At 44.2% G+C, this 27189-nt stretch overlaps 1 protein-coding gene across 2 annotated transcripts; it reads left to right on the plus strand.

Moving 5' to 3' along the window:
• Positions 1-186: 186 nt before the first annotated feature.
• Positions 187-26676, plus strand: LOC144720323 (switch-associated protein 70-like). 2 transcript variants are annotated; one of them, XM_078596991.1, is made up of 12 exons: positions 187-496; positions 10889-11029; positions 14617-14802; positions 16662-16889; positions 17448-17594; positions 18450-18558; positions 19308-19477; positions 20173-20280; positions 21526-21692; positions 21815-22013; positions 23432-23537; positions 25001-26676. In XM_078596991.1, the coding sequence occupies exons 1-12, from the start codon at positions 401-403 to the stop codon at positions 25150-25152; spliced, it is 1809 nt and encodes a 602-aa protein (XP_078453117.1). In that variant the 5' UTR covers positions 187-400; the 3' UTR covers positions 25153-26676. The 2 variants fall into 2 exon arrangements, with proteins under 2 accessions (XP_078453117.1, XP_078453118.1); XM_078596992.1 differs by having other exon boundaries at positions 484-581.
• Positions 26677-27189: the final 513 nt, after the last annotated feature.

The raw sequence follows: 27189 nt of genomic DNA on the forward strand, positions 1-27189 counted from the left end.
TTTCTAAAACCAGGTCACGCTCCAGCGATGTCATAAACTCGTTAATAAATGTATGAGTTGTTTGGGGATGGTGGGGGTGGTGGTGGTGGGCGTAGCTGAAGTTATCCCTGCTCCACCTCCCCTCTCCTGGCGTCAAGCAGCCGTGACAAAGTCACCGAGCCACGTGTGGCTACAGCCGTACAGCGTGGTCCGTGGAGAGAGGAGAGGGGGGGAGGAGGCGGATACACGCGAATGAGTGAGAGGCAGGGCGACAAAACGTGAAGGAAACAAGCCCAGCCACTGATCCAGCCAGCCACACCACACAGTGCCAAGTCGTGGTGGAGGAGAGTTGGAAGCGGAGGGTGGGGGGCAAGTGGGGAATTAATAAAAATTAAAAAACCCCGTCTCACTAACTCGAAGCATGGCGTTGAGAAGCGAGCTGCTCAAATCCGTGTGGCATGCCTTCACTGCCCTGGACACCGAGAAGAGTGGAAAGGTGTCCAAGTCTCAGCTGAAGGTGAGTGGAGAGAGAGAGAGATGGAGTGAGAACTTTTTGTAACGATGGCTCACAAGATGACAAGGTGTCCAAGTCTCAGCTGAAGGTGAGTGGAGAGAGAGAGAGACACGGATAACTTTTTGTAACGATGGCTCACAAGATCGTGGTGTGGACGGGGGGGGTATCTTTGTGTGTACACTTCGTGGTGTTCTTAAGTGTATTTTGGTCAAGGGTTGGCGTACGGTAACTATTGTTTTGTTGGTCTGTAACGTCGTGGTTGTTCTAAGTGGCGTTTGTGTTTGCAGAGCACGGTGGAGTTCTCTAAACCGGGTATCTTTGTGACAGAGTTTGATAACACGCGGTCTCATTTGATCAATCTACATAGGCAAAGAGGTGGTGTGAGGTTTAATACCTCGTTTGTATTATTTATTAAGAAGAGGCAAGTACGGTAACCTTTCCAGTAATTCAACTGCGCTCTTCAGAGCTTAATGTCGGCAAAAGAAAGTTTGTGGTCAATACATTCAGGCCTCGTGTGCCATGTTGATGAAGTCTGTGCGACAGATTAGCGTTGTCCTCGGTGTTGAAGCGATTCGTAACTAACACGGCATCCCTCTTGCCTTGTTTGTTGTTGTTGTTGCTGAAATGTCGCATTCTGTGTACACAGAGCGCCGCTAATACAGCAGCCACACAGGTTCCATTCCCGGCCACGACCAACAACCCGGTCTTTGCTTTAACTTCGCCTTATAATTGCTGAACTTTTCTTTTGCGATTGGGTACGATATCAGCACTGGGGGGAGAGACAAATGCGACTGCGAGCGGCGATGGCCACAGACATCGTGTTCAGTGACGGCTCCCGGTTAAGAACGCGATCACTCACAGCACTTTGTCCCGTGGTCTTTGTCGCCCAAGTAATTCTCTTGAAGGGCTTCCTTCACGTGTAAGTCCATGTTGTTGGTGTTGTTGTTGTGTTGTTGTTGTTTTATATCTGTGCGTGTGTACGTTTTGTGGAACGTAATTAATCGATTAATGTCGCGAGATAAACTTCCTGTTTCTTTCTTTGTTGTCAAACTTCCTGGGGGATTGTCTTGTACCCCTGGTGGCCAAAAACCACCACCACCACCACCCATTCCGACTTGTTAATCTTGAATAGTTTCACTTAATTTGGACCCATTCTTTCGTTAATAAAGACGGGGTCCCGAGTCAAGTTGGTGTACGGTGCTTTTCGTGGAATATCTTGCCGTCTTTTCCTGGATTTTCTGTTTGCACATAGTCACATAGTCACTTCATATTTCATGTTTTTTGTTTGTTGCGGTTGCACTCGATTCAAGAGCCGAATGGCTCACAGGGCTATACCAACTAAATGAAATGAAAAAGTAAAATAACAACAGAAAACACCCCCCTCTTGTGTATTGTATTTATCATCAGAAGATGAATCCCTGCAGTCACGAAAGCTTTAAATCGATATTGTATTTATGTTGGACTTCTTTCGCACCGTACGTAGCCAACCGTGCTAATCGGATGTGCCGTGGGGTAAGGACAACAAACTGGACTCAAAACGCAGTTCTATAGAAATTTAAGTTTCTTAATCTATTCGTGGTGACTTGTTGGGTGGAGACTCATCTCAGATGCTTATTATCCGCTATTTTACTCCACTGAACAGCGGATAATTGGGATTGATAAATAAAAGTGGCGGGTAACGGATGATAAGATGAGTTTATTTGAGTTTAACACGTAGGTTTTCGCGACCAATATCATCCATAATACAGTTTTCTTTGGGTTAGATCGTGTAAATATAATAATGTGTCGTTAAACCCGCCACCACCCGACACAGCCAATTAGTAAGGGTTGTCACGTAAACAGAACATAAATACGTGGACGTCTCCACAAATCTGGCTGTCGCCTGATGAAGCTGGTTGTAATTGCTGGCGAAACGTCGTACTCGGATTGTAAATGTTGTGGCTTGGCTCTCCAACACACCGGTTAGTGCTGTACTACTATACTACACTATAAACTATACTACTATACACAATACAATACACTACACGACTATACACTACACTATACACTACACTACTATACACTAGTGCTGTACTAGTATACTACACTATACACTACACTATAAACTATACTACTATACACAATACAATACACTACACGACTATACACTACACGACTATACACTACACTACTATACACTACACTACTATACACTAGTGCTGTACTAGTGACGAATTGGCCACGTTCTGTTTACGTGACAACCCTTGCTAGTTGGCTGTGTCGGGTGGTGGCGGGTTTAACGACACATTTACATATTTACGCGATATAACCCAAAAATAGCTTGTATTATGGAGTTTATTTGAGTTTACTTAAACTGTGGCTGCATCAGCGTTTTGGTGCGTGCCAGGTTACTCTGTTTGATTCCCGTTCACGGTCAATATCAGTGACGAATATCTAAACAGGTCCTGTGCCTCCTCGAGATAGACTCGGCCTTAAATGAGCAATGCACCTGGTGTGATGTGTAAACATCGCCACGAAGGGAGACAAAGGCGGCCGGTCGTGGTGCCGGCCAAACAGCCCTTGCCCCGACAGTCCGCCAAAGACGAAATAATTGGGGATCTTTGTGACAGAGCTTGATAACACGCGGTCTCATTCGATCATTCTGCATAGGCAAGGAGGTGGTTTGATGTTTAATACATAGTTTGTATTATGTATTAATAAGAGGCAAGTACGGTAACCTTTCCAGTAGTTCAACTGCGCTCTTCAGAGCTTAATGTAGGCAAAATAAACAATATATAAACACGGAAGTTGCTCACCACATTCCCGAATCGTCAAACGGCCAGGAACAAACGGTGCCATCAAAGTGGTGGTAATAGAGTAGAGTTCACACGCATCTTGAGGTGGGCAGGTTATTTTTTATCAGAGTGCCGGTACATCGACCGTGGGCGGTGAATTTCAAAGCGAGTTTAGTGCGAGCAAAGTGCCAGAAAGAGACGCGTGAGTGACCTTACAGTGTTGTGTGGTGGTGGTGGTGGAAAGTGCGGATGGGGATGAAACAGTCTGGCAGAGCGAATCCTCAACGTGGCTGGGAGGAATCGATGCGTGAAGGTTCACGGGAACAGAATATAACCATGGAAAGTAGCGATACATTCCATTCATTGGCTACCACATTCTGATGAGCCCCCCCCCTCTCCTCCACCCTCAACTTGCTTTTAAGGGCTTACATCTTGAATCCTTGCCCCACTTGATGCAGCAAATCTGGCTGTGACGGTCCCACCTGATGACGGAGACTTGTGTTGCCTCCGAAACGTCGTGATTTTTATTGTTTTATTTTTATTAATTTCATTTTTTACCTACGTGACTTTACCGAAAGAACTAAGAGTATGAATCCTTGCAGTCACGAAAGCTTCAAATCTAGAAGCGACAAGAATGTTTCCGGGACCGCTGGTGAACGAGTGGCTGGAGTGAATCGGTGGAGTTGACCGGGTCATCAATCAATGAACAATGAAACATCACTTGGCGATACAGCGTTGGCAGTGGGTCACGGCACACAAAAAAAGCCAACAACTGAACACACTCTTCAATGAAACTGCCTTAGGAGGAAGAATATAACCTGATTTGGAGCTTTCGTGACTGCAGGAATTACTCTTTGGTTGTTTTGGTAAAGTCACGTAGAAAGAAAACATTTATTAAGTTATAACATACGACGTTTCGATTGCAACACAAGCAATCATCATCAGGCACAAATGAAAGAGACTGTCTGTGTTGTGTTGCATTATATTTCTGGGTTTGCTGGGTTTTCTCTTTCATTTGTGCCTGATGATGATTGCTTGTGTTGCAATCGAAACGTCGTATGCTGTTATTCAATTTATGTTTTCTTTCTACGTGACTTTACCGAAATAACCAAAGAGAAAGAATATATATAATAGGTAACGTTTTTGGGCACTGGCCCTTTTATGAGAAATAGAGAGGCCACAGAGATGATGATGAACGTCGGTAGTGAGGTAGGAACCTGGGTCCTCCACCCCAGATATCACAACAGGAATTCCTACTTTGCCGAACGTCTAGCAGTGATACGTGTTCGGAGTTAAAGATGAAGACCCGAGCCACCGAAAAGTAAACCAAACTTCTTCGATGCCTCCTTAGTCAGATTTGTGACATAACCATGCCATCACAGGTCGTCATATGAGGGTTGTGCCAAGCAGATGAATGAATGGTTTTTCTATGAATGGGAATAACATTGTTAAATATAGTTTGAGGAGCTGTGGGATTTCAAGCCTGATATGATAATGACACAAAATACACCTAAACGAAATTCCAGTGCATTACAGTGCAGTAAGTGGAGTACGCCTGTGAACCCAATCATTCGGAATGCGTCACATTTCGAAAGCTAAGCAAGGGGTTTAGAGCTTGGATAGTGGGAGACTGACATCGTCAACATTCATAGAGGGCTGGCCGTGGGGCTACGTGGTGGGCAGCAGAGGGGCAGTGCTGCAACATCCATTGTTGTACTCTACTTCTGAGCTCCAGTGCTCAGCACCATTGCCAACCCATGCTGCGTGAGTGTGATGCATCAGCGAGGACCTTATCCAGCAGCGGATTGGCAAACTTGCTGTGTACACGTGTACAATTTGGCACGGCACACGCTCTGGTTTCGTTAAAACGCACATTGGCAACATCAGTTACTCTTATCACGGGGTCAAACACTGTTAATAACGGATGTGTAAATCATAAAGTCCCATAGCTTCACGTAACACAAGATATTACTTTAGTTGATTATATTTTTTAACTTCGACCGACACAAAAGGAACGGGTCGACGTTTCAGTTGACTGGCTTTCTTGAGGAAACACTGTATTGAGATTTTCAGTGAGTGTCTTACAGTATACGTGGACAGATGAACATCCTCCAATAATCTAAAACTATTTCCTGAAGAAGGCCAGTTGGCCGAAACCTCAATGTTGTTTTTCTCCCAATGGAAATATTAAGAATATTTTTGTTATCCAATCTGTTGTTTAACATTCCAGAACATGCCGGGCTTTTTTTTGTTATCGTGGATATTTAGTATTTAACTTGTAACACGCAGTATTCATAGGGTCCACAGTACAAGGTTCATACGTTTGTTGACACTTGCAGTGTATCATATTGTCCACTCTTCTTCGGCACTGCTGACGACATGTTGCGGCAATGTACTGAAAAACCTAAAACAAAAAGCACGACCGAATGGCATTGATATATTGCCAATATAAAACCAACAGTTGGATACTTTTTCATAGCTGTTCAAACGTTCCTTCTTGCCCCTGGGCCATTGCTGGAAACGTTGGGCGGTAAATTTTTCGCAATGTGAAAGAATGCAGCTCAGAAGAAGATTAGCGGTAGAGACACTGTTTTACAGTACTGTACTGCCATCATCATCATCATCAAGCCACTGCCATCTCTCACGTACCCGCGATGTTATCTACCTTGGCACCTGCACACAAAGCTGGTTTCACTCACGCTCCATCTACTTGGGTGGACCTTTCTTTCATCTCTGGTGGTTTCCATTCTTTGGCTGCAACTTCGTCATTGTACTTGGACCATCGGCCATCATCATCCCTGCTAGTGACCTGCCCCGCGCACACCCATTTACGATTCTGAAAAACAATTTTCATGTGGACCGCCTCTTTCTGCCTCTGTGTAATTCCAAGCGTGCATTGTATGCTATTCTTTATTTTATTTTGTTAATGATCATGTTTTTGGACAATGTCAAAGCACTGGTTAAACATGTTCTTTAGGCAAATTTGTGTTACTTTCATCTAAAATACTGCATTCTGTTGTGTTATCCTATACTGATATATCCCTTTTGTTTGTTGAACTTGTGCATGACCTTTGGTTTGCTCCAATTGATCCTCAGCCCAGTTTTTTGCAGCCATTCTGTATTCTGTGTTAATAATGGATATGGAACAGACACATGGAGATTTAATGACACTTATCACAGTGAAATTTGCAGATATTGTACAAATAATTTAGTTGGAGAAACAAAGGCATATATATGAATGTAGGAATCATGAACCATCTCAAGAGTTGCTGACATAGTAATTTTTACATCCGATGAATTATTAGAAGAACTTAATTTCCCTAAGGTACTTTATTGGCTAATATTGGCCACACTTAAACTTCTCATGCCTTAAAATAATGTCCAAGTAAGCACTTCTGTGAATAAGATCCCTTTTTTATTAATTTTAAATGACTCGCCACAGCACAGTTAAAATTGTTAAATTTCAAGCCACTTATAGAGTCAGGATTGTATTTTGTGCACCTCACGAATGTTTGCAATAGGCTGGCCATGTATTTTTATGGCTGTGCAGTTTATGTACAACACAAACATGATAATTCGGGGTTTAAAATATGAATGTAACACAACATGGGCAACGATCCACCCACAGAATTGTTGTACTGTACTTTAAGATCATATATTCTGACAAATACTGTAGGTGTTTTGAAAAACGACGTAAAATCACGCAAACGATTTAAAGAGTTGTAAACATTAATGTTGAGACCTTGGCTCAGAAACGACCTCGCCTGGTATACAGGAGGTCGTGGGTTCGATCTCGACCCTGACGCCTGTACATTTGGCGTTTACATGATCTCCACGTGGTCCTCTGGTTTTTCCCTCCACGTTTAGAAACGTGCGTTTCGAGTGTATTTGGCTGCTATACATTTCCGAATGATAAGCCACTTCATTAAGCTATAATTTGTGGCCAGGTTGCTTCTGAATAAGAGATTTATAGCTCAGTGGGCCTGGTAAAATAAAAAATAGTTTTAATATAGTTTTTTTTAACTCTTAAAGGTGGTAGACGTTGCCTTCCAATGCGCCTTATCGAGGGGGACCATAAAGGAACTATGCCACCAGTTAACGGAAAGACACAGAACAGGGTGCTAGTTATCCCTGACATACCACCAATCACATCTGGCTATTTAAAAAAAAAGTCATATCTCATGACGTGACACGAATACTGCCACCATTTATCAGAAACCAGCTCTATGTGCGTTTCGCAGAAACGCAAATCTCAGGGAGCTGCTAGTACACGGCTCGATGCGAAAGGCCGGCAATGACATATCAGGCACCGTTCCGTGTAATCGGAGAAGTTACAAACCGTGTATCTTCACATCGACTGATGCACCGATAAAAACAACCCAAAGAGCATCATCATAGATTTACATGTACCTCCACTAATCTGGTTTATTGCTGCCAGAGTATGGATCCCTGCAGTCACGAAAACTTCAAATCTAGATTGGTTTATTGCAGCAAGTGCAAACACTGTAGCTGCCACTGCATTGGAGAAAACTGGTAAACGCAAGATACCATTAGCATTTTATAATTTAGCTTTTTAACAAAAATGAGTTAATGTATAAATACTGTTTGGTTATTGAAGTGTGTGTCTGTTACTGAATTAGTTAATAATAGACAATTATTCATCGGCCAATTTAAAAACGGTTGATCAGGAAACATTTTTTAACTTTTATTTCAGGCCCCAAGTTGCAAAGTTCAGTCTCCGACTCTCATCCTCTGTGGCGTCTCTGTTTGCTATAAATGGCCAGTTCCTGAAACGTGACTGATATATTTTTCCTTTGAAGTGTTTTTGACGAATGTGTTCAGTTTTAGTTGTTATTATCTTGCACCGCTGCCAAACGCAGTATTACCAAATTATTTGTTTCATATTAAAAACATGTACTGTCCATGGTACAGTCATTCTGTATGGATGGCAATCCGAGCAATAATGGAGGGTGGTGATGGTGGTGGCTATTTGTCAATCTGTCTTTGGCTTAATAGAAAGGTTCGTGTGATTATCATAAATGCAAAATGAGGAGCATTGTACTTTTATCTGACCCACCAGTGCACTTGACTGCAAGAAAACAAGTTCTGGTCAATCAGCGCTGTGATATTGTTACAAACATAAATACGTACCTGTCAACCCATACGGTTTACCACGTATTCTTGTACAGAGAAATTGAGTTTTCAGGTCCGTACGGCGTACAGCCGTTTCAATATAGGCAAACATTTTATTTGTCTATTTGTGTTTCTCCCTTGTGATGGGACTTTGTAGGATGAACGTTGAGATTTATCTGGGCACGGGGTGACCAATAAGGTCTGAATTGGGCTGTAATAAGGTAGGGGCTGATAAGGGATTGACAGGTATGTAAATATGGCTACTGTCCCCACAGATGCAGGGCGAATAAAGCAGTCTTAGGCACTGCAGTCCTTATCTCCTAAGCCTAATCCAAACCCCCGCACCTATGCGAAAATATTTAAGTGGCATCCCTTGACATTTTTATATTTCATCAATTGAAAGCTAAAGACGTGGATTTGAGAACGGATCAATAATGATGGGTATGAGCAACCCGAGGGAGGTCTGTGATTTGATGGCTATCTAAGGGGACAATTGCCAGACTGAGCATGTGGGAACAGCATCCAAGTTCAAGGTATGCCTCATGTTGTTTTACTGACTAATTATAATAAAATTACAAAGTACAGTACTGATAAATGTTTCCTGGTGAGAGGGTGGGTTTTTTAAGCAAACAGACAAAAGGCAAATATTTTCTCCTATAGCCAACGGACTGTTGGGACATAGTGCTTTTAGCGAACACCTATGATGACACTACTCTACCCACCTGCACAGCTCTCCCCAAGTACGTTGAATGAAAGCCACACTATCATGCTCAAAGTTCCGAATACACTCTACCCTGCTCTTATTCTGCTCCTTGAATTGTTTTGAAACAAATTCACACTCAATGATTGCCCTAGGTTAGACGTATTCATATTGTCAACGAAATTGCCATGCGATCTTTTGCGATAAGTATTTTTTGGGCCTTTGGTAAAGTTTGCGATAAGTCAGCAATTGTGTACAGGCAGGTGGCCAAGGGAGCCGTTTTTATGACGTGGAATTATGTGTTTAAACCTGCGGTGTGTTGATTTATACCTTGTGGTCTTGCCTTTTCATGATTGGTGCCTCGGATAAGGGTGTGTTCTAGAATGTGTGACTGTAAAAACTGGTTTTTTATAGTAACACCCTGCAAAGCAAAAACCCAATGCGCACGGGCCGTCAGAGACTTTCCCCCAGCTTCATGATTCATTTTATCTTTTTGTGGGAAGGCAGTGGGTGGGAGTTGTGGAAAACTTGGAGAGGAAATAGGAGAGGCGTTGTACTGAAATTGGCTGCGTTCACCAGAAGCAGCTTTCCTGTTGTGCAGTCGCACTGACTGCCGCGTGCGGCGGTGTCCATCGGTGCCAAAACCCCATAGCCGTGGCAGGTTTTACAAATGAAACCAAGGGTAAAAATCTCACAATGACTTGAAGTTCTTCTTTCAATCGTCTTGTGATTAGGTTTTTGCACAAGTGGCTTTTTGTAATATCCACTCCGCAGCCATTACAGAAACCCCTTTCCTAAGTCTGTTTATTGATCACTCAACTTGACAATTCGCTGCTTACCCTGGACTTTTATCCGCGTTATTGAACTGCAATTTTAGTGCTGTTGTGCTAAAATGGCAATTCTCGCATAGGTCCAATGTTCATCTTATCACACTCCCAATTTTTTAAAATAAAAAAAATAAATTGTCCCAATGATACTACGTAGAACGCGTCTATTGATTGGTAGCAATGGTAGACTTTGAACTTTGGGGAGGCACAATGACTGACATGTAACAAGCCCTGGCGTCATTTCGTGTCTCTCAGCAGTTGGCTTGTAAGTATGAATTGCTTAAACTTGACCAAAATTTCAAGGGCCAAGTTCTGAACAAAATGGCAAAAACGCATCAAAACAGACACGAAGGATCGTGTCTACCGAACAGAATATTTGACAAATACTTGAATTGAGCCACAAATGTTTCTGACAATTATCGTGAATCCACTATCAGGCCTCCCCACAACCGTGTTGCTTATAAGGGTTTTTTGACCATACATCACGCTGCTCAGTGACGGTTGGTGTAGGGGGGCGGCACCCAGGACTGGTTCAGATACCACTTGCCACTGATGTTAGCCGTGACCGGGATTCAAACTTGGGTGGCCAGGTTCATAAGGCGGTGGTGTGAACCACAGCAAAAAGTAAAAATGTTAATGTGCATCCCTCTAATGGCTTGCTCACGCCGCTCACTGCAGGTGAAAGGGACTCCACTGGAGGGCTCTCTAGTGAGCCCCTCTACAGAGTATCTGGCCCACTTTTTAAAGCTGGCCAGACATCTCCGGGAGATTGAATCGAACACGGTGACCTCTGGAATTGCAAGTTCATTGCGCCGTAGCAGAATCCCTTTTAATGGACCAACCTGCAGGCCCTACGATGAAACAAAATTGGGAAAGAAGTCCGCTTCAAGCGTGTTCCAGCACTGGCGATGCGCACTGGTGTTGTTGCGGTCTCCTGTACCGCTGTTGTTGTGCCACGCAGGTGCTGTCGCACAACCTGTGCACGGTGCTGCATGTGCCGCACGACCCCGTGGCGCTGGAGGAGCACTTCAGAGACGACGACCAGGGCCCTGTATCCAGCCATGGATACATGCCATACCTCAACACCTACATCCTGGACAAGGTAAGAGCCACCCACACACCCCCCACTCCCTGAGTCCTGCAGGTGTATGCTGTTTGTATCCCCCGCACGGTTGGCTATGTACGGTGCAAAATAAGTTCAACGTAAAGAGCAGGTCAAAAGTCAAAGCAATCTCCTACTGAAATGAGCATTGAGGTTGTGCTCATCTCCTGTGTACAGCCCTGAGGCAGTGGTGGGAATTCTACATTTCTGTGATGGGTCCAAGTCTATCTCATCAGACAATCACTGTTGATTTATCTGCAAAGTGGTCCTAATTTTATTCACTCTAGAGGGATAGCAATTTTCAACCTTGCGATCACGAGCCGCTTTCTCCACTGCTGATCCATCTGCCTGGCCCGGTAATACATCTCGATTCTGAACTAATTGTTGCGTGAGCCCTTCCCGTTACATGGGATGTCTGACATACTGCAAATAATGAATGCTTAATTCCAAGGTTTAATCACACAAGTAATACCCAACACATTTAAGTAATAAATCTTGACTTAAAGTTTCATGACTGCAGGAATTCATATTCTTTGGGTCTTTCTGTAAAGTCACGTAGATAGGTTGTTATTTTACCGAAAGACCCAAAGAATACATTTAAGTAATACTTAACATATAACCGATTATTTAAAATTGTGTTTGTATACGTTTCAATGAATCACATACAACAGAATATTAAAGCGCTTAGAATTGGTAGTGCGCACACACCATATTCTACTACGCTTAAATATTCAACATTTCGGGAGCCTTTTCAGCGAACCCTGATTTCTGGCCTACATGAATCCAGCTTCATGAAATTTATTTTTCTTCCCCACACTTTAGTTTCACCTTATTTTGCCCAGAGCAGGAGTTGCAAACCTCTGGCGCTTCGTGCCCAGCTAAACGTTGAATTGTTAAAACGGGCACAGAGAGCGACGCTTTTCTTTTGCTTTGCTTCGTGATTGACCCCACCGCCCAGTTGGACCGCTCACAAATGCGAGCAGCTCTCCACATATACGTGCCTGGACTATTAATTCCACTTTCAAGAGAATCCTCCCAACGCCCCCCTTCATCAACCCACATAAAGAGGAAGGCGGTGTTGGGGTATGCCGACTGCTAAAATCCTGCAGGAGGCAATTGCTATTGAGGGGCAATTTGGGTGAATCCTTGTTCAGTTTGAATATGTAGCTCCACTCTGCTTTTGATTTAAAAATAAAAAGTGAATGTTATTCTATATGCTGACCTTGGCTTTAGACCCAATGCATTGAAATATTTATTTTCAGTCGTCTTGGTTGAATGTAATTGAACGGGAAATCTAGTGCCATACTCATCTTTCTTGTTAGTCAGCAGACATCGCCAGTGGGACGGAAGGAAGCTACGGTTTAGTCATCGCAAATGTTTTTGCAGAGGTCATGCGGAAAATCGCCTTCCCCTAGGGATGTCCAGTCACGTGTGCTTAACATTTTTGTGGAAAGGAAATTGACATCACAGCTTGAGTTATATTGGTGATACCATTTTTTTAATTTACAACACTGGTTGATTGATAAATTACCAAACATGTGGTCGCCTATTACAAAGTACTCATAACAGCTGTTGACTTATAGATTCATACAAGCAGTTTAATGGGATACTGGAGTATATGGAAATTTGGCGGTGTAAACAATGCATACATTTCTCTTTTAAATTTCATAATACATGCATCGAGTCGTGTACGTGTTCATCGATTATTTTACATTTATTTATTTTACATGCATTGGGTTAGCATGACCTTTGATATAATACAAGAGCCTCTCCTAGATTTACAAACAATTCTAGCTTCAAATCCCAAGCCAGAATCGTGATAGTTAATCAAATTGCGAGTATGGTGATACTGGGGAAAAGGTACTGTTTTCCTTCCAGAATCGTGAGATGCCGCAGAATTTAGATGGCTAGCAAAATCCGAGTGGCATCGTATCTCTTAGTGTTACAGATTCTGGTGGATCAACCTTTTTCTTCTGTGAAAGCATTTCACAGAAATGGCTGCAAAGGCTAATGCTTAACTTCAGGTTTCTTGTGCCTGCACGTGGGTTGTTTTTTTATTGGTGTAGGACGCATGCAAGTCATGCACAAATGTCACGTTTGAAATGGCTTTTAAAAAAATTGCATCTGCTTACCCTTTTCTACACACAGCAGGCTTTAGAATATCAGGCATACAGTTTTCTTCTGTGGTGGCAGCATTTTTTGTGGGGTTTTTCTCCCCAGTTAATCTATCGCGTGTAAATGATTGCATGACGGTTCCGAGCTGTGTCATCTGTGTTGGAGTGGCAACACGGAACTCCGCAGGTGTCTTGTAAAAAATGTGGGTTTTCCATTCCATATCGCCGTTAATAATCAACATTGCCTATAACTCACAGCTGCACAGTGCACCGCAGAGAGGCATGGCACACGCAGATGTGTAATCTTGCATCTTCCTCCACTCCCAGCATGGAAAAAGCACGTGTGGTGCCTTTGGCTGATAAAGTGTGAGCTCCGTTTGAATTGAGCGGAGGTAAAGAAAAAATGCAAATAATTCATCGCTTTGACCGCTACACGTAGTGTGGGATTTTTACGTAGCCGTTAGTTTTTGTGAGTTTGTATCTGATTGCGCATTGCCCCAAAATATTGCAGCGTCGGCTACATTTCAGCATTGTAAACATTGTGTATCTGTTGCGAACTCTGAGGAAAACATAAAAAAACATGAATTTTAATTTGTTATGTAAGATTGAATAGTGATACTGAACGATGCCCCCCCATGCCTTCAATCCGCAACGACTAACATGGTGACGCGTGGTCAAACAACCCCCATGACGATAGGCCCTCGCCTAGCTGCTGACAAACAAAAGGTCTGTGTATGTCACGTGTGCTATTAACGGTATTTTGGGTGGGGCAGGAAGTGCCGTAGTTTGCAGATGTACTACGACATTGGTCAGCCGAGTTCGATTCCCGACCGTGGGCCGACATCAGTAGTGAGTTATATCCAAAACCGGTCTTAGTGTCTCTCCCCCCAACTCTTCACCAATCCACATTGGCCAGCATGGTCATCAAGCAGTGGAAAAACAATCCTCCGTGACCGGCCTAATTCCAGCAGTGTGTTCGCTGTTCGCAACGGGACTGCGCATTTGTGTTCGACAGCATTTAATGGTCGGCTTGTTAAGAATGTAACAGGAAACAACGGCGCTGAACACGGTACCTTTTTAAAATACATTAATGAATTGAAGCACAGTTCAATGTGCGTTCTTGCTGCCTGAGGTTCACCTTACCTGTTCCTGCTAAGTCATGGGTTGCTTCACATTAGTTGGGAATTGCATTCTTTCGTACCTTTCCTTGCCTATAATCCATACTCCAAGCCAGCCTAGCAGCATTTATGAAACATATCAAGTGAACAATTAAGCCCAGTATATAGCCAATTACCATGTTTGGTATTTCTCATTGCCCACTTGTGTCTGGCAGAGGGTAAAAAGCATTGCCTGGGTGTGGAGGCATCACCAGCTTTGGCCATGACGATATTTTGATCTCGAATTTCATCTACTGCACAAAATGACCACTGTTCTCACTGCAACGTTGTCTGCACGCCGCGCGGCCTTTCCTAGGTGAAGCCTGACACGTTCGACAAAAGCCAGTTTGACGAGGTGTGCTGGATGATCAGCGCCAAGAAGAATTACCCCGTGGAGGAGCGGCGTAATAGCCGTCTGGACGACAAGCAGGCCTTCCACCTGTGGTGCCTCTTCAACTTCCTGTCGGAGGAGTCGTATCCTCTCGTCATCGTTGCCGAGGAGGTGGGAGGGACGGGGGCACGCTCGCGCCACACCGCAAATATCCACTTAAGAGATTAAAGAAAAAAAAAGACATTCAGGAATAGAATAGAATATTTTTCTTTTTATATATACAGTATATGTTTTTCCTAAATGTTATTTGGCCTTGCTGCGGATATTATGGAGATTTAGTGAAAATAAGATGAGAATCGCAAAAAAGGATAATGAACGATTCATAATGAAGTGACAGTTACGTAGCGATGACACAGTTGTATGCACACTGCACTATCAACCTGGTCACCTGAGTTAGATTCCTGTGCTCGGTTAACGTGAGTGGTGAGTGACATCTGAACCACTCCTGGGGTCTTCCCTTCACCAATCCGCGCTGTACAGCTGGTGAAGTCAAACAACCATCATGACTAAGATGGCATAGGAAGGCCTTCATCCAGCAGTGGTTTGAAATTCTGGAGTTGACCAATAGGATCACAGAGCTTGGGCAATTGTTGGCAGTGGTTTTGCAGCTATCATATTGCTGGTCTGTCGTTTTACATGCCCGTCATTTGAATGGATGGTGCTGTATGAAATAAAACTGTTATTATTAAGAAAGGATTTTTTAATTGACTTTTTGTCACTTTACTTTCGTGCGTGGTAATAAACCAGACCACGCATAAAACACCCACACATACCCAAACTTGGCACAGAAAAGTCGCCAACCTACTTTGCCATTTTACCCACTAGAGGCATCTCTCTCTTTTTCTAAATATGTCACTGAAATTAAAAAAAGCTACGTTTCGAAGGTTACAGCATTTAATTTTACAACCCATGCAACCACACTATAGTGGAAGAAAGATTACTTGAATGAAAATTATTTTTGTATGTGCGATATTCACAAAGAGCACTGGAAAATGTAAATGCGTTTTTTGTCGCACTATACTGAGGCTCTTTGTGCTGCTGACTTAGTCCTGAGGGTTTTTTTTTCTTTCCCTGTGGTTGGGCGCTGTGCGGGCCTCAGCGCGACACGTGATGTTGCCATGGAAAGTGACGGAGTGGAGAAAACCCTTTAACTGATTGGCACATGTGCTGATACTCCTAATCGAATTTTCAGTGGCAGTTTTAACATGGTCTGATCTGCACCCAGATGCACACGGACTATCGAAAGCCATTTTCTTTTTACTTTAAACGTGCCAAGCAATGCCACTTGATGGGGTAGTGGGAGGGAGAGTATTCAGCATAAGCACGTAGTTGAGCATGGGCAAATATTGCTTCTATATAGGTTAAGAACTGTTTCTGTGACGTTTTGTCAGTCTAATACACTACACTGTGTATCTGCACATAAATGATGGATAAGGACATTTTTGTGAAAGGGTATTTCTTGGCACAAATGAATGTTTGTTCCACAAGCTACGGTTGCCACAATACATTGTTTATATTTTTACATTCTTTTTGAAACCCAGAGAACATCTTGTCCCCATGGAAAATCTGTTGACTGAAGAATGATTGCATGCGGCAAGAAATATTTGTGCAAGGTTACAGAACTGGAATGGGGTTACATATAAGTTCATTTCAACGACAACAACAACAACAAACTCTGAACAGAATAACAACTGATCTTTTACACCCCCTCCCCTTAAACCCTTTAATCAACGTGTGTGATAATGAAACAATAAAATACTTGCAGTCTGAGGTCCTTTTGTGCAAAAGCACAATAGGAAAGATTTAATTCACCCATATTTTCATATCTGCGGAAGCGTATTGTCATCTCACGTGTTGGACGCCACAATGTCCGATGTTGCTCCCCGTCTACTCGGAGCTCCACACGCAGGTGATTGTGTATGCGCAGTTAAGGAAGGACCCTGTCGATTCTCCCGCTCCTATGCAACTAGGTGGACTACCTGATGAAGAAGCTGGCAGAAGCTATTGGGCTGGACTGGAGGTCGCAGGACTTCGAAGAATTGGTCGGCAAGAATGAGACCCTGGAAGAGTCCGGCATCTCAGCCTGGCAGTTCATCCGCCTCTTTCAGAGCCCCCTGCCAGCTGGTCTCGACTTCCCCTCCCTCGCCTTGGCGATAGATGATGTTTACAACGAGCTGGTCCTTAACATCACCAAAAAGGTGCTGCCTTTTTTGTTGTTGTAATATTGTTATTAAGATGAACTGGCATGCTATCACGCTGAATTCATAGCTATGTAGTTAATACAATGCTTATTTTATTGATGCAGTAATAACGAATAGGTTGAGACCATAAATTCTTCGTATACTTGACTCTGTTTAATAACCGGTGAATGCCTGGTTTTGACCGCAGGAACTGAGCAGCGTTGGCCACAGTGCTCTGGCCTCTGAGCCACATAACCACATTCGTCTTTGACTTTAAACACAAAAATGTTTGGAACAATTTTTGCGTGCCATATGTGAGCTGGTCAAAGGGGAAGCTTTGTGAAGGATCTATCCATACGCGCATCCCTCTTGAATCCATCCCTTGTTATTTTCAGCACACTAATTCACGTTATACCACCGCAGTTTAATTTGTTCACATGTTCCAATTTTTTTGTGGTTTCCCCTTGGCTGCACCTAAGCAAATGAAGGTGTTTATAGAGTAAAATAAAAGTACACTTATATGTTCACAGTCCAGCACGTTTAAACATGTTGCATCCTGTGTCCGTTTCCATCAAGGGTTACTTGTTTAAGAAGGGGCACAAGAGGAAGAACTGGAACGAGCGGTGGTTCATACTGCGGAACAATATCCTGTCTTACTATACTGCCGAGGACATGAAGGACAAGAAAGGGGAGGTCGTCCTAGAAAAGGGCTGCTCTGTCGAGGTAATGGCAACACGCTGACATAAAACACAACCCTGCCTAATCTACGAATGTACCGCTGGGAGAGGGAATTTAGCTGGTCATCACGAAGCCCACCCCATTCCAACCTCTTCTATCCTCGCCCACCACTGCCTTCTGCTGCATACAGACACTGCCCCCCCCCCCTCACCCTTTCACAACACCAACCACAAGTCCAATCCTGTGTCTGGGGAGGGGAGGAGCCTAAGCAGAGTGAGGCGGGGCTCAAAGAAGGGGCAGGGCCTAAAAAGGAAAGGAGCAGAGCCCAAAGAGAAAGAGGCAGGGCCTTACCAGGAAGGAATGGGGCCCAAAGGGGAAGGACTGGTGCCTATAGAGGTTGAACTGCCCAGTTGCTTTAAGGTAATACAAAATAAAATGTGCAGCAGGCAGCAGCAGCAGCATACCTTTTGTGGTGCAGATATGGCTACTGGTCAAGTGTTTTTTTTAAATTGTAGTTTCTGAGCAAAGGTCCAAAACACTTTGCTCAAAAACGATGACATGTTTCTTAAAATTAGTAAGGTTCTGAGAACTCGAGAAAAGAGATGATTGGAGGGAGTTCAAAATTCGAGTCGTGCGAGGAAAGAAGAGGAAATGTAATTTGACCGACAGTGCGGAGGTTGAACACAGTATAGTGTGGTGGTTGTTGAACACAGTAGAAATGAAACAGTCCATCTAGTCAGTCTGTGCTGAACTTTGTTAAAAAAAAATTCCTTTGCTGTTTTTATCTCAATGTGTTTTTTTACTTTTTTGCCACCTTGAAAACGATGTAAAATAAACACCCGTGTACTGTGGTAGTATTGCTTACAGTGCACTTCCTTTGTGTTTGTGGGGTTTTTTTAGGTCCTCCCAGAACGAGATGGAAGGAGATGTTTTTTTGTCATCAAGTGCCCGGACAAATCTTTTGACGTTGGGGTCGAGGATGCTCGCAGGCGACAAGAGTGGCTTGCAGGTACAACATGAAAAAAAAATATCCAAATAAATAATTTAAATGAAAATACTTGACTTGAATTTCGATTTAAAGCTTTTATGACTGCAGGGATTCATCTTCTTGGTTCTTTCGGTAAAGTCACGTAGAAGGGAAATAATAAAATAATAAAAATAAAACATAATAAAATAATTCTCACGACGTTTCGGCCACAACGCAAGCAGCCGTCATCAGGTGAAGAATAGGTTTGTGATTCAGATGCTGTCTTTCCGACAGACCTGTTCTTCACCTGAGGACGGCTGCTTGCGTTGTGGCCGAAACGTCGTGAGAATTATTTAGTTACGTTTTATTTTTATTATTTTATTATTTCCCTTCTACGTGACTTTACCGAAAGAACCAAGAAGATGTACTTGACTTGACTTTAGATACTTCAGAGGTAAATAAACAAGGGAACGCTAACTCTACTCATTATCAAAACAACAATTTATTTCGGAGTTTCTGTCTAACTGTGAAAAACATAAATGAAATGACATAGCAGTGCAGCAGCCTTTTTGTCTTCTGGACCAATGTTTTCAATGACTCAAAGCAAGTTTCGGAACTATTGAGTGTGCAGGCTGTGCAATAGCACCACGGCCCATGAGCCGGGTATGCCCAGGCACGCCGGACTACAAAGATGTGGAAACAATTGTACGGGAGAGTAATGCTAACCGTGCTACGCCAATATTCACAGCTGACCTCTTAATTTTCGGACGTGCGTCGGATGCCACCCGCAGTGATCCAGCTCACCATGCGGATGCAGCAGGAGGGCAAGCGCTCGGTGGCGCATGAGCAAAGGCAGCGGCGGCACGAGGAGCGTGCCTACAAGCAAGCGGAGCGCGAGGAGCTGTACCGCATGCAGCAGCAGCAGGAGAACAGGCAGCGCGAGCTGATGCGACTTGAGCAGGTGGAGGGGGACCTCATAGTGCCGCAACGGGGGGGGGGGGGGGCGGCCTCGCTTGTTGAAGGGGTTGTGAAACCTACGGCCCTTGACGTCATCTCACAACGGCCCACAGCAGATTTGAGGCCTGGTGCTCCACGATGGCCCTCAAACGATATTTATGTATCACTTTAAGCATCTTAGCCAAATTTTTCAGGTACTCAAAGGGGGAATATTTTCGACCTGGCAACAATGTGTTGCTAATTTTTGTGAACTAAGTCGCTTCCGTCTCTGCAAGGGTCTCCTTACATTGCCGCTACCGTGGATAATAGGTCACTTAAAGGGATTTTATGAACATCATTATAGATGATGGCAGTGTACGGAGGAAGTCCATATAGGTAATTGATTGTACAGTATGTGTATATAACAAATGTTTACTTAGTTCACCGATTGGTTGATCTGATGATGTTGCGGGGGTAAAAATCGCATGCCCCTCACACTGATATTTCTTAACTGCAAGGAACCAATTAGGCTCGGTGAAATCCACAGACTAAGACGGAAGGAGTTGCAGGCTGTTGTCGATGATGAGACATTTTCGCGCCTCCAATGAGCACGGTTGGAAAATGTACGGTGCGAAAGACGTTCAACGTACATGCTTAAACAACATTTTTAAAAACACGGACTAAATCCATACCGCCACGCGCGTGCGCGACGGGTGGCAGGAGCGACTAGAGGCGGAGGAGCGTGCGACGCAGGCGGAGAGCAAGCGGATGCGCTCGCAAGAGGAGATGCAGGAGCACTTCAAGCGGGAGCTGGAGCGCGAGAAACTGGTTTGTGCCGTTCACTTAATTCACGGCCTCGCTCTGCCCGTGGCAGTTATCGAACAAAGACGGTGGTCACAGCATCGCGCGTCGCTTCTGTGGCCGTCTGGAACGCTCTTCCTTCTGATATTAAGAAGCCACTGGGAGCTATGCACTTTTAAATCATCATCTAGATTGAAAACGAATTTCTTTAGAACTGCTTTTTGTGTTTAGTTTGTTGTCCTTCCCCTGTACCTCCGATAAGCACGGTTGGCTACGTATTGTGCAAAAGAAGTTCAACATACATCATAGAGTTGCCAGCGCCGTGCTAGAAGAGACAGCAGACATGTATTGATGCGTCGATTTGTTGGTTGAATGAAGTTTTACGCTTGCAATGCGTGCGGCAGAGCTGTGCTTGTGAGAATGAAATCTTTTCGATTTTTTTTTTACAAATTATATGCAAGTGATGTGCAGCTGTTGCCTTTAGGCTAATGATTGATAAATAAAACAGTATATGGTAGAAACCAGACAAGTAAGAAACAATGTAAATGAGATGATAAATATAAAACAACAAAAGGAGATTCCTAAATTTAACCATGACCCCCTAGGATCACAAATCGTTGCGAGGGTGAATTGTTATATGCCGAGTAATGATACAGCAATTCTTGGCTTACGATACAGAATCAGTTATTTGCATTAGTTGTATGCGATTGGTTCACATAATCCCTGCAGCTAAGCCGGATTTGGCCTGGATAATGTTTTGCATCGGCAACCACCATGTACAAAACAGGAGTCGCATAGGCTGCTGTGGGACTGCGTTGTCAGCAGAGGACAGTACAGTGAAATGATTTGTTATACTGTACCATGATCTAACGTCGATGCACCCCACAGTCGCCACCCTGTACTGACGTGGTGAAATATGGTCAAATATCCCCCACGACCTACAGGGCATGGGGAGGCCCTCATGGGTGGTGGATTGACAAACAGGCTGTACATGTTCATGCAAATGTCCATGGACATATATTAAATTGCCACGAGTTGATGTGTGTTTAAGTAATAGTGAAAATGAATGGACTTTAGTGAGAAATTCAAGTGTGCATCTCAGCTGCTGTTCTCAATGACTTGGCCATAGCTATGGAGAGAAAAGAAACAACTCCCCATTGTGCACGGAGCGGTACGGAGCCACAACAATCCCCTTCTTTCCTACGGTGGGGTGACGAGTGACGAAACCAACGCTGGCCCTCCCCCCCCCACCCCCATCTCTCGTACGAACAGGCGCGCGTCGACATGGAGGAGCAGATCGCGCAGAAGACGGCCGAATCGCATTACTACCAGAGGCGCATCCGCGAGCTGGAGGAGATGTACGACCAGCTGTGCGCCGCGCTGGAGGTGGAGAAACGTGCCAAGCTGGAGCAGGAACAGGCGCGATTGCACCAGGCCAGGTCCGGCGGATGGCGATCGCGTAACCGGCAGCGTGGCGATCGTCGCGTTGCCCGCACGCGCGGGTCGTCGTATTGCCGACCAGGGCAGCTTTTGAAATAGACGCATGAACACCTGCACACAGGCTGCTCGAGGAGGAGGGGTTGAAGCGGCGTGAGCTGGAGCAGCTGAGGCAGGAGCAGACGCAGCTCATCGTGGAGGCGCGCGAGGAGCGGCGGGTGCTCGAGCAGGAGCGCAACGACACGGAGCTGGCGCTACGCTCGGTGGTCGTGCATCTGGAGCAGCTGGAGCAAGACCGACGCGAAGCCGTGGAGAAGTACGAGGTGCGTGCCGTCGCTCGCACCGATTCCCCGCGCCCTCCCAAGGCGATTTAGCTGCCAGTCGCCGCTTTTGTCTGACTTCAGACGCCGCTGTTGTCTCCTGGCCCGAGTCGCACCCTGGAAACGAGCGCTGCGTAGCTCAATGGGCTCTGCTCGGGAAATAGGCTTCTGACTGAATCCGAAGTGGATTTTAGCCACCTTGAAGCGATTCGTAAAAGCGGTTTATGAAACAGACCACCTTGGAAGTGGGCCGGGTGGCTCAATGGGCGGGCGGTGCTCTGAGGGGCACTGCTCCGGGAATTTAATTTGGGTTTCAGCCACCTGTCTCAGCCAGGTTACCAATGTCCAGTGGTTCTTAATCTGGGGTGCACGCACCCCCTGGGCGTGCAAGATGCTCTTTCTGGAGGTGCGAGACATGGCCACATTTTTTTAGGAGGTAAATCATCGAAACACAAATTAAGTACGGGCACGTAAGTACAACTACTTTGTTTAATCAAACCATATGTATTTATTAACATTATAAAAAAAAATTACGGTTGAGAGCCAAACGGGTGTAAAGACTGCAGGAAAGGTAAAGCAAAGAACCACTGACAATGACTATAAAAAAACATATTTGGGTTTTCACGAAATTTGGCAAATATACAAGCTCTGAGAATGAAAGTGTCTTTGCACATGGTACAAAGTATAGCACTATTAAGAGTGGATAAGGATCATTTGACAGAATCTGAGACGTAGTTCTAGAGTGTATCCTTCTGCAGACCATTCTCTAATATGGAGTTATCCACTGTTCTCTGAGTTCCGAATTTACATTTCTTCATCGAATGGCATGACAACTTTAGCATAATTGCAGAAAAGATGTACATAACCACAGGTTTTTTTTGTAGCAATTGTAGGTGTGCTGCTGTGTTTGGTGTGTCCTTACAGGAATGTAATCGATCAATCTTCATTTATACAGAGCGCTTCACATTCGTAGGGAAATCTCAGAGCGCTTGACATGCAATAGAATGTACATTCATTCTCCACACTTAGACGATACAAGAGACAAGATCTTTAGGTAAAAAATAGCAAAATGTACTCTTGCCAATATCATTTTTAAATAGCAAAATGTACTCTTGCCAATCTAATTTATACTTTTCAAGCTTATATTATACTGAAGGGAATTTACTCAAATCAAGGAATGAACACAGTTACAGCAGATACCCAGCCGACATCATTTGCACAGCAATTAAAGATGCACTGATGAGGGTTTTCTTTACACCTTTATTAGGAACCCATTAGTCTCATCAATGCCATTTAGGTTGCTTTATTTATCAAGCCAGAGTGTAGCATTGAAGCTATTTTGGTGTGTCCTCATCTGAAAGCAAATATTGCCATTAACCATGGCGTTCGGGGGGGTGGGGGGGGGGGTTGTGGTTTTTCAGCTGGCCTCCACGCGGCTGGAGAATGCTCGCGGCAATGCCAAGAGCTGGCGGGAGCGCGTGATGGAGCAGGAACGCCAGATCGGGCTTCTACGCCCCATCCAGCCGGGTGAGTGGCCGTGGAGTCCCACCAGTTTCGATTTAAAGCTTCTTTCGTGACTGCAGGGATTCATCTTGTTGCTTCTTTCGGTAAAGTCAGGTAGAATGGAAATAATAAATAATAAAAATAAAACATAATAAAATTTCGATTTAAAGCTTTCGTGACTGCAGGGATTCATCTTCTTGGTTCTTTCGGTAAAGTCAGGTAGAATGAAAGTAATAAAATAATAAAAATAAAACATAATAAAATCATTCTCACGACGTTTCGGCCACAACGCAAGCAGCCGTCCTCAGGTGGAGAACAGGTCTGTCGAGACTCTGTCTTCTCGACTCTCTGTCTTCTCGACAGACCTGTTCTCCACCTGAGGACGGCTGCTCGCGTTGTGGCCGAAACGTCGTGAGAATTATTTGATTGGTTTATTTTTATTATTTTATTATTTTCCTTCTACGTGACTTTACCGAAAGAACCAAGAAGATGAATCCCACCAGTTTATTCATCATCATCATCATCGTCGTCGTTAACCACGGTCAATCCACTGCTGGATGATGGCCTCGCCAATCTGCCGAGGCCACCCCATCGTGGTCGTACGTTGATTTCATCGCTCCGTCTCCCCGGTGGACGTACTCTTCCTCTCTGTCGCATGGTGGTGATCTATTTATAGATGCTCCGCTGATATCCAATGACCCTCTCGGTTTTTTCACACTCAAAAGGCGGGTTGCACTTAAGAAGGTTAACATTTTATTGAGAGTGTGAGATTGGTGAAGAGGATTTGAAATTTTTTTTTCCCTATGGTGTATCTTTATTGGTTTAGCTGAGGTATCTATTCAAAATGGATTGCCCTGTATGGTTCGGTATAATTTGTATAAAAGAGCTGCACTGCTTTGAATGTGAAATAAAATAAAAAATTTGTGGCCACTAAAGCATCACATTCTATTATATCCTCCCCGTCAAGACCCGTAAATGTTTTATCTTTTTACATTACGTACCGGATTCATATTTATTACAAAAAGTTTAATGTAAAGACCTATCTCTGCAGCGAGCTATCTGTAGGGATGTTTGAGCATTGCCCTCTCGTAGAAATGTTTAGTTTGTTGTCCTTCCACCACACCTCCGATTAGAACGGTTGGCTACGTACGGTGCGAAATAAATTCAGCATACATTCATACATTCAAATATGAACAAAAATAGGAGACAAAAGAAAGGAGGTTTGAGACTCGGTGAGGCTCTCATGGGTTAATACAGTAAAACGTCACATATCTGACCCGCTGGGGATATGCAACAAAGGTCGGATACGTGAACATCTAAATACAAAAAAAGGATACTTGTACTTTACACAAACAACTACACTCTTTGTGGGCAGTTAATTTGGTCAAGCTTGGATATGTAACAGTTAGATATCAAGTGACTTATTGTTAACTTATGGACTTTGGCCAACAACTGCTAACATGCCGCGAATTTCTGTCCTCCTGCAGGGCACAAGGATGTGGCGATGAGCTCGCACCGGGGGCTGGGCGCATTCCCACCGCAGAAGGCTCCCAGGGAGACGCCAAGGAAGAAGGCGGAGGATCAGCAGGTCGCCGACGGCATGTCGGCGCTGCACGTGGGATCCGGCGAAGCGCCGTGACGTCGCGTGGCCCCGTTCCCCCGTTCCCGATGACCACGTGCGTGGCGGCGGCGGGGGGGGGGGGGTTTGGGCTCTCCGATGTGGTGTTTTGGCACGTCGTATTCTTAGGTTTTTTTCGGTAAAGTCACGTAGGTAAAAAAAAAGAAAATTAATAAAAGTAAAATAAAATAAAAAATCACGACGTTTTGGAGGCTTTTTTTATTTGTATTTTATTTTACTTTTATTAATTTTAATTTTTTTTACCTACGTGACTTTACCGAAAAAACCTAAGAATATGAATCCTTGCAGTCACGAAAGCTTCAAATCTAGAATTTGGCACGTCGTGTTCGGCACGGTGTTACGACATTTCGCTCAACGTGCTGGAAGCTTCTTCGGGGAATTAAGTTCCGGAAAGAAGCTTGTCGGCAAATGAACAGAAACCTCGGACATCGTGCGGAGCGACACGCTAGATCGCTATTTTCCAGCGCAACCGCAAAAACGTGTACGGAGTGGGTATAGGCTCGTCTAGAGCTCCTGGCCTCTTGTGTGGTTCAAGATGAGTTTCAAAACGTTCATTCTTTAGACATGTAGGTTTGCAACTCTTCACCGATTAATATCGATTACAGTATCCCCTCGCTATTCACGAGGGATACTTTCCGGAGGTGCTCGTGAATATATTTGCGGATGATATTGGCCGACGAAAACACATCTTAACTTTATCTTATCACTTTCTCGCATTGCATTCTCTCTCATCACTTTATCGCTCATCACTGAATCATCTCATCACTTTCTTTATCTCTCTCTGCGATGCAGTCGTGTAGAGTTTCAATGTGCAGATAGCCAAAATCGCGGATAGCAAATTAATGACTAACGAGAGAATACTGTATTAAGCTCAACACAAGCATTGACTCGTGTGTGAAAACCATCTATCTAGCATTTATGACGTGCAAGTGATGTGTACCATTGTTAAAGTTAGACTAATGGGGCAAACAAAACAGTACAAACGAGAACAATCTATTCTTGAATTGAATTGTGAAACGGATTCCTGACAATTCATCAAGTTGCTGGAGGTTTGGGGGAAGGGGGAGGGAGAGGTGGGGGGGGTGAATAATTACATACCTAGTCAACATCAGGTTCGGCTTCAGTTATTTATGTTCACGGATGCTGTTGAGTCGACTGCCGAGAAACGTTGGTACTTTTCTTTTGATAGATATCTCTGAACCGTGCTTAACATTTCATGCGGTCTGCACACATTTCATTACTTGTGGTCCAACTGTAATTCCCCACGGTCTCGTTACATTTGTACTTCACGTGAAATGATTACTTTTGTGAGCATTAGAATTTGTGATCGCTTTTCGTGGTACGTGTAGGATTTAATTTAGTTACTCCAATTTTTTTTAAACGTATAAAACAAGCCGCCACGTTCGTCTGGATGTTATATAGAGGTGTCGTTTAATAAATATTTCAACATAGTTTTTAATGTTTTGTTTTTGTCCCTATGTACTCCAATGATGTATATGTACATTAAAAGTATTTCTTTTTTTAGTTTTAAAAGCATGCGTCTTCTTGTGTGATGTCTTAATAGTGGGGATCGGTCGTTGTGCGGTGGTTAGCGCACTGCGCTACACACCCAGCGACACGAGTTCGATTGCAGCTCACAGCCCAACATTGGCATTGGCGATACACATTTGAACCAGTCCAAGCCCCCCCCCCACCCCCCCAGTCAATGTGTACTTGGTGCAGTGTGTATACAACATCAGCACTGGGAAGACAAAGGCGGCCGCGCGTCATGCCGATCACCCACCTCCCTCGTCTGCCGTGCCGGCCTTCATAGGTTGCTACTCGCTAACAGCACTTGCCCCAACAGTCTCTTAAGACTATGGGGGGAGTTGGGGGGGAAATCTTTGCCTTGGTATTGTCTTAAGAGCTGCTCAATATCACTTGCCCCCAAAACTCCCTCTTGCTATCGACAAAACCTGTAAGACGTGGGAGTGGGGGTGGTGGTGTTACCCAGGTGCGCCATCTCCGACACACATTCCACGGTGGATGTAAACGAAA

This window comes from Lampetra planeri, chromosome 8 (assembly GCF_965212315.1).
Source record: "Lampetra planeri chromosome 8, kcLamPlan1.2.h2, whole genome shotgun sequence".
Taxonomy (NCBI): Eukaryota; Metazoa; Chordata; class Hyperoartia; order Petromyzontiformes; family Petromyzontidae; genus Lampetra; species Lampetra planeri.

What these genes read in the sequence shown, in the direction of transcription:
- LOC144720323 (XM_078596991.1), top strand. Translation starts at nt 401, where the DNA reads ATGGCGTTGAGAAGCGAGCTGCTCAAATCCGTGTGGCATGCCTTCACT. An exon ending in TCGTCATCGTTGCCGAGGAG is followed by an intron (nt 14,803 to 16,661) that starts GTGGGAGGGACG and finishes CTATGCAACTAG; the next exon opens with GTGGACTACCTGATGAAGAA. An exon ending in GCGCGATTGCACCAGGCCAG is followed by an intron (nt 21,693 to 21,814) that starts GTCCGGCGGATG and finishes ACCTGCACACAG; the next exon opens with GCTGCTCGAGGAGGAGGGGT.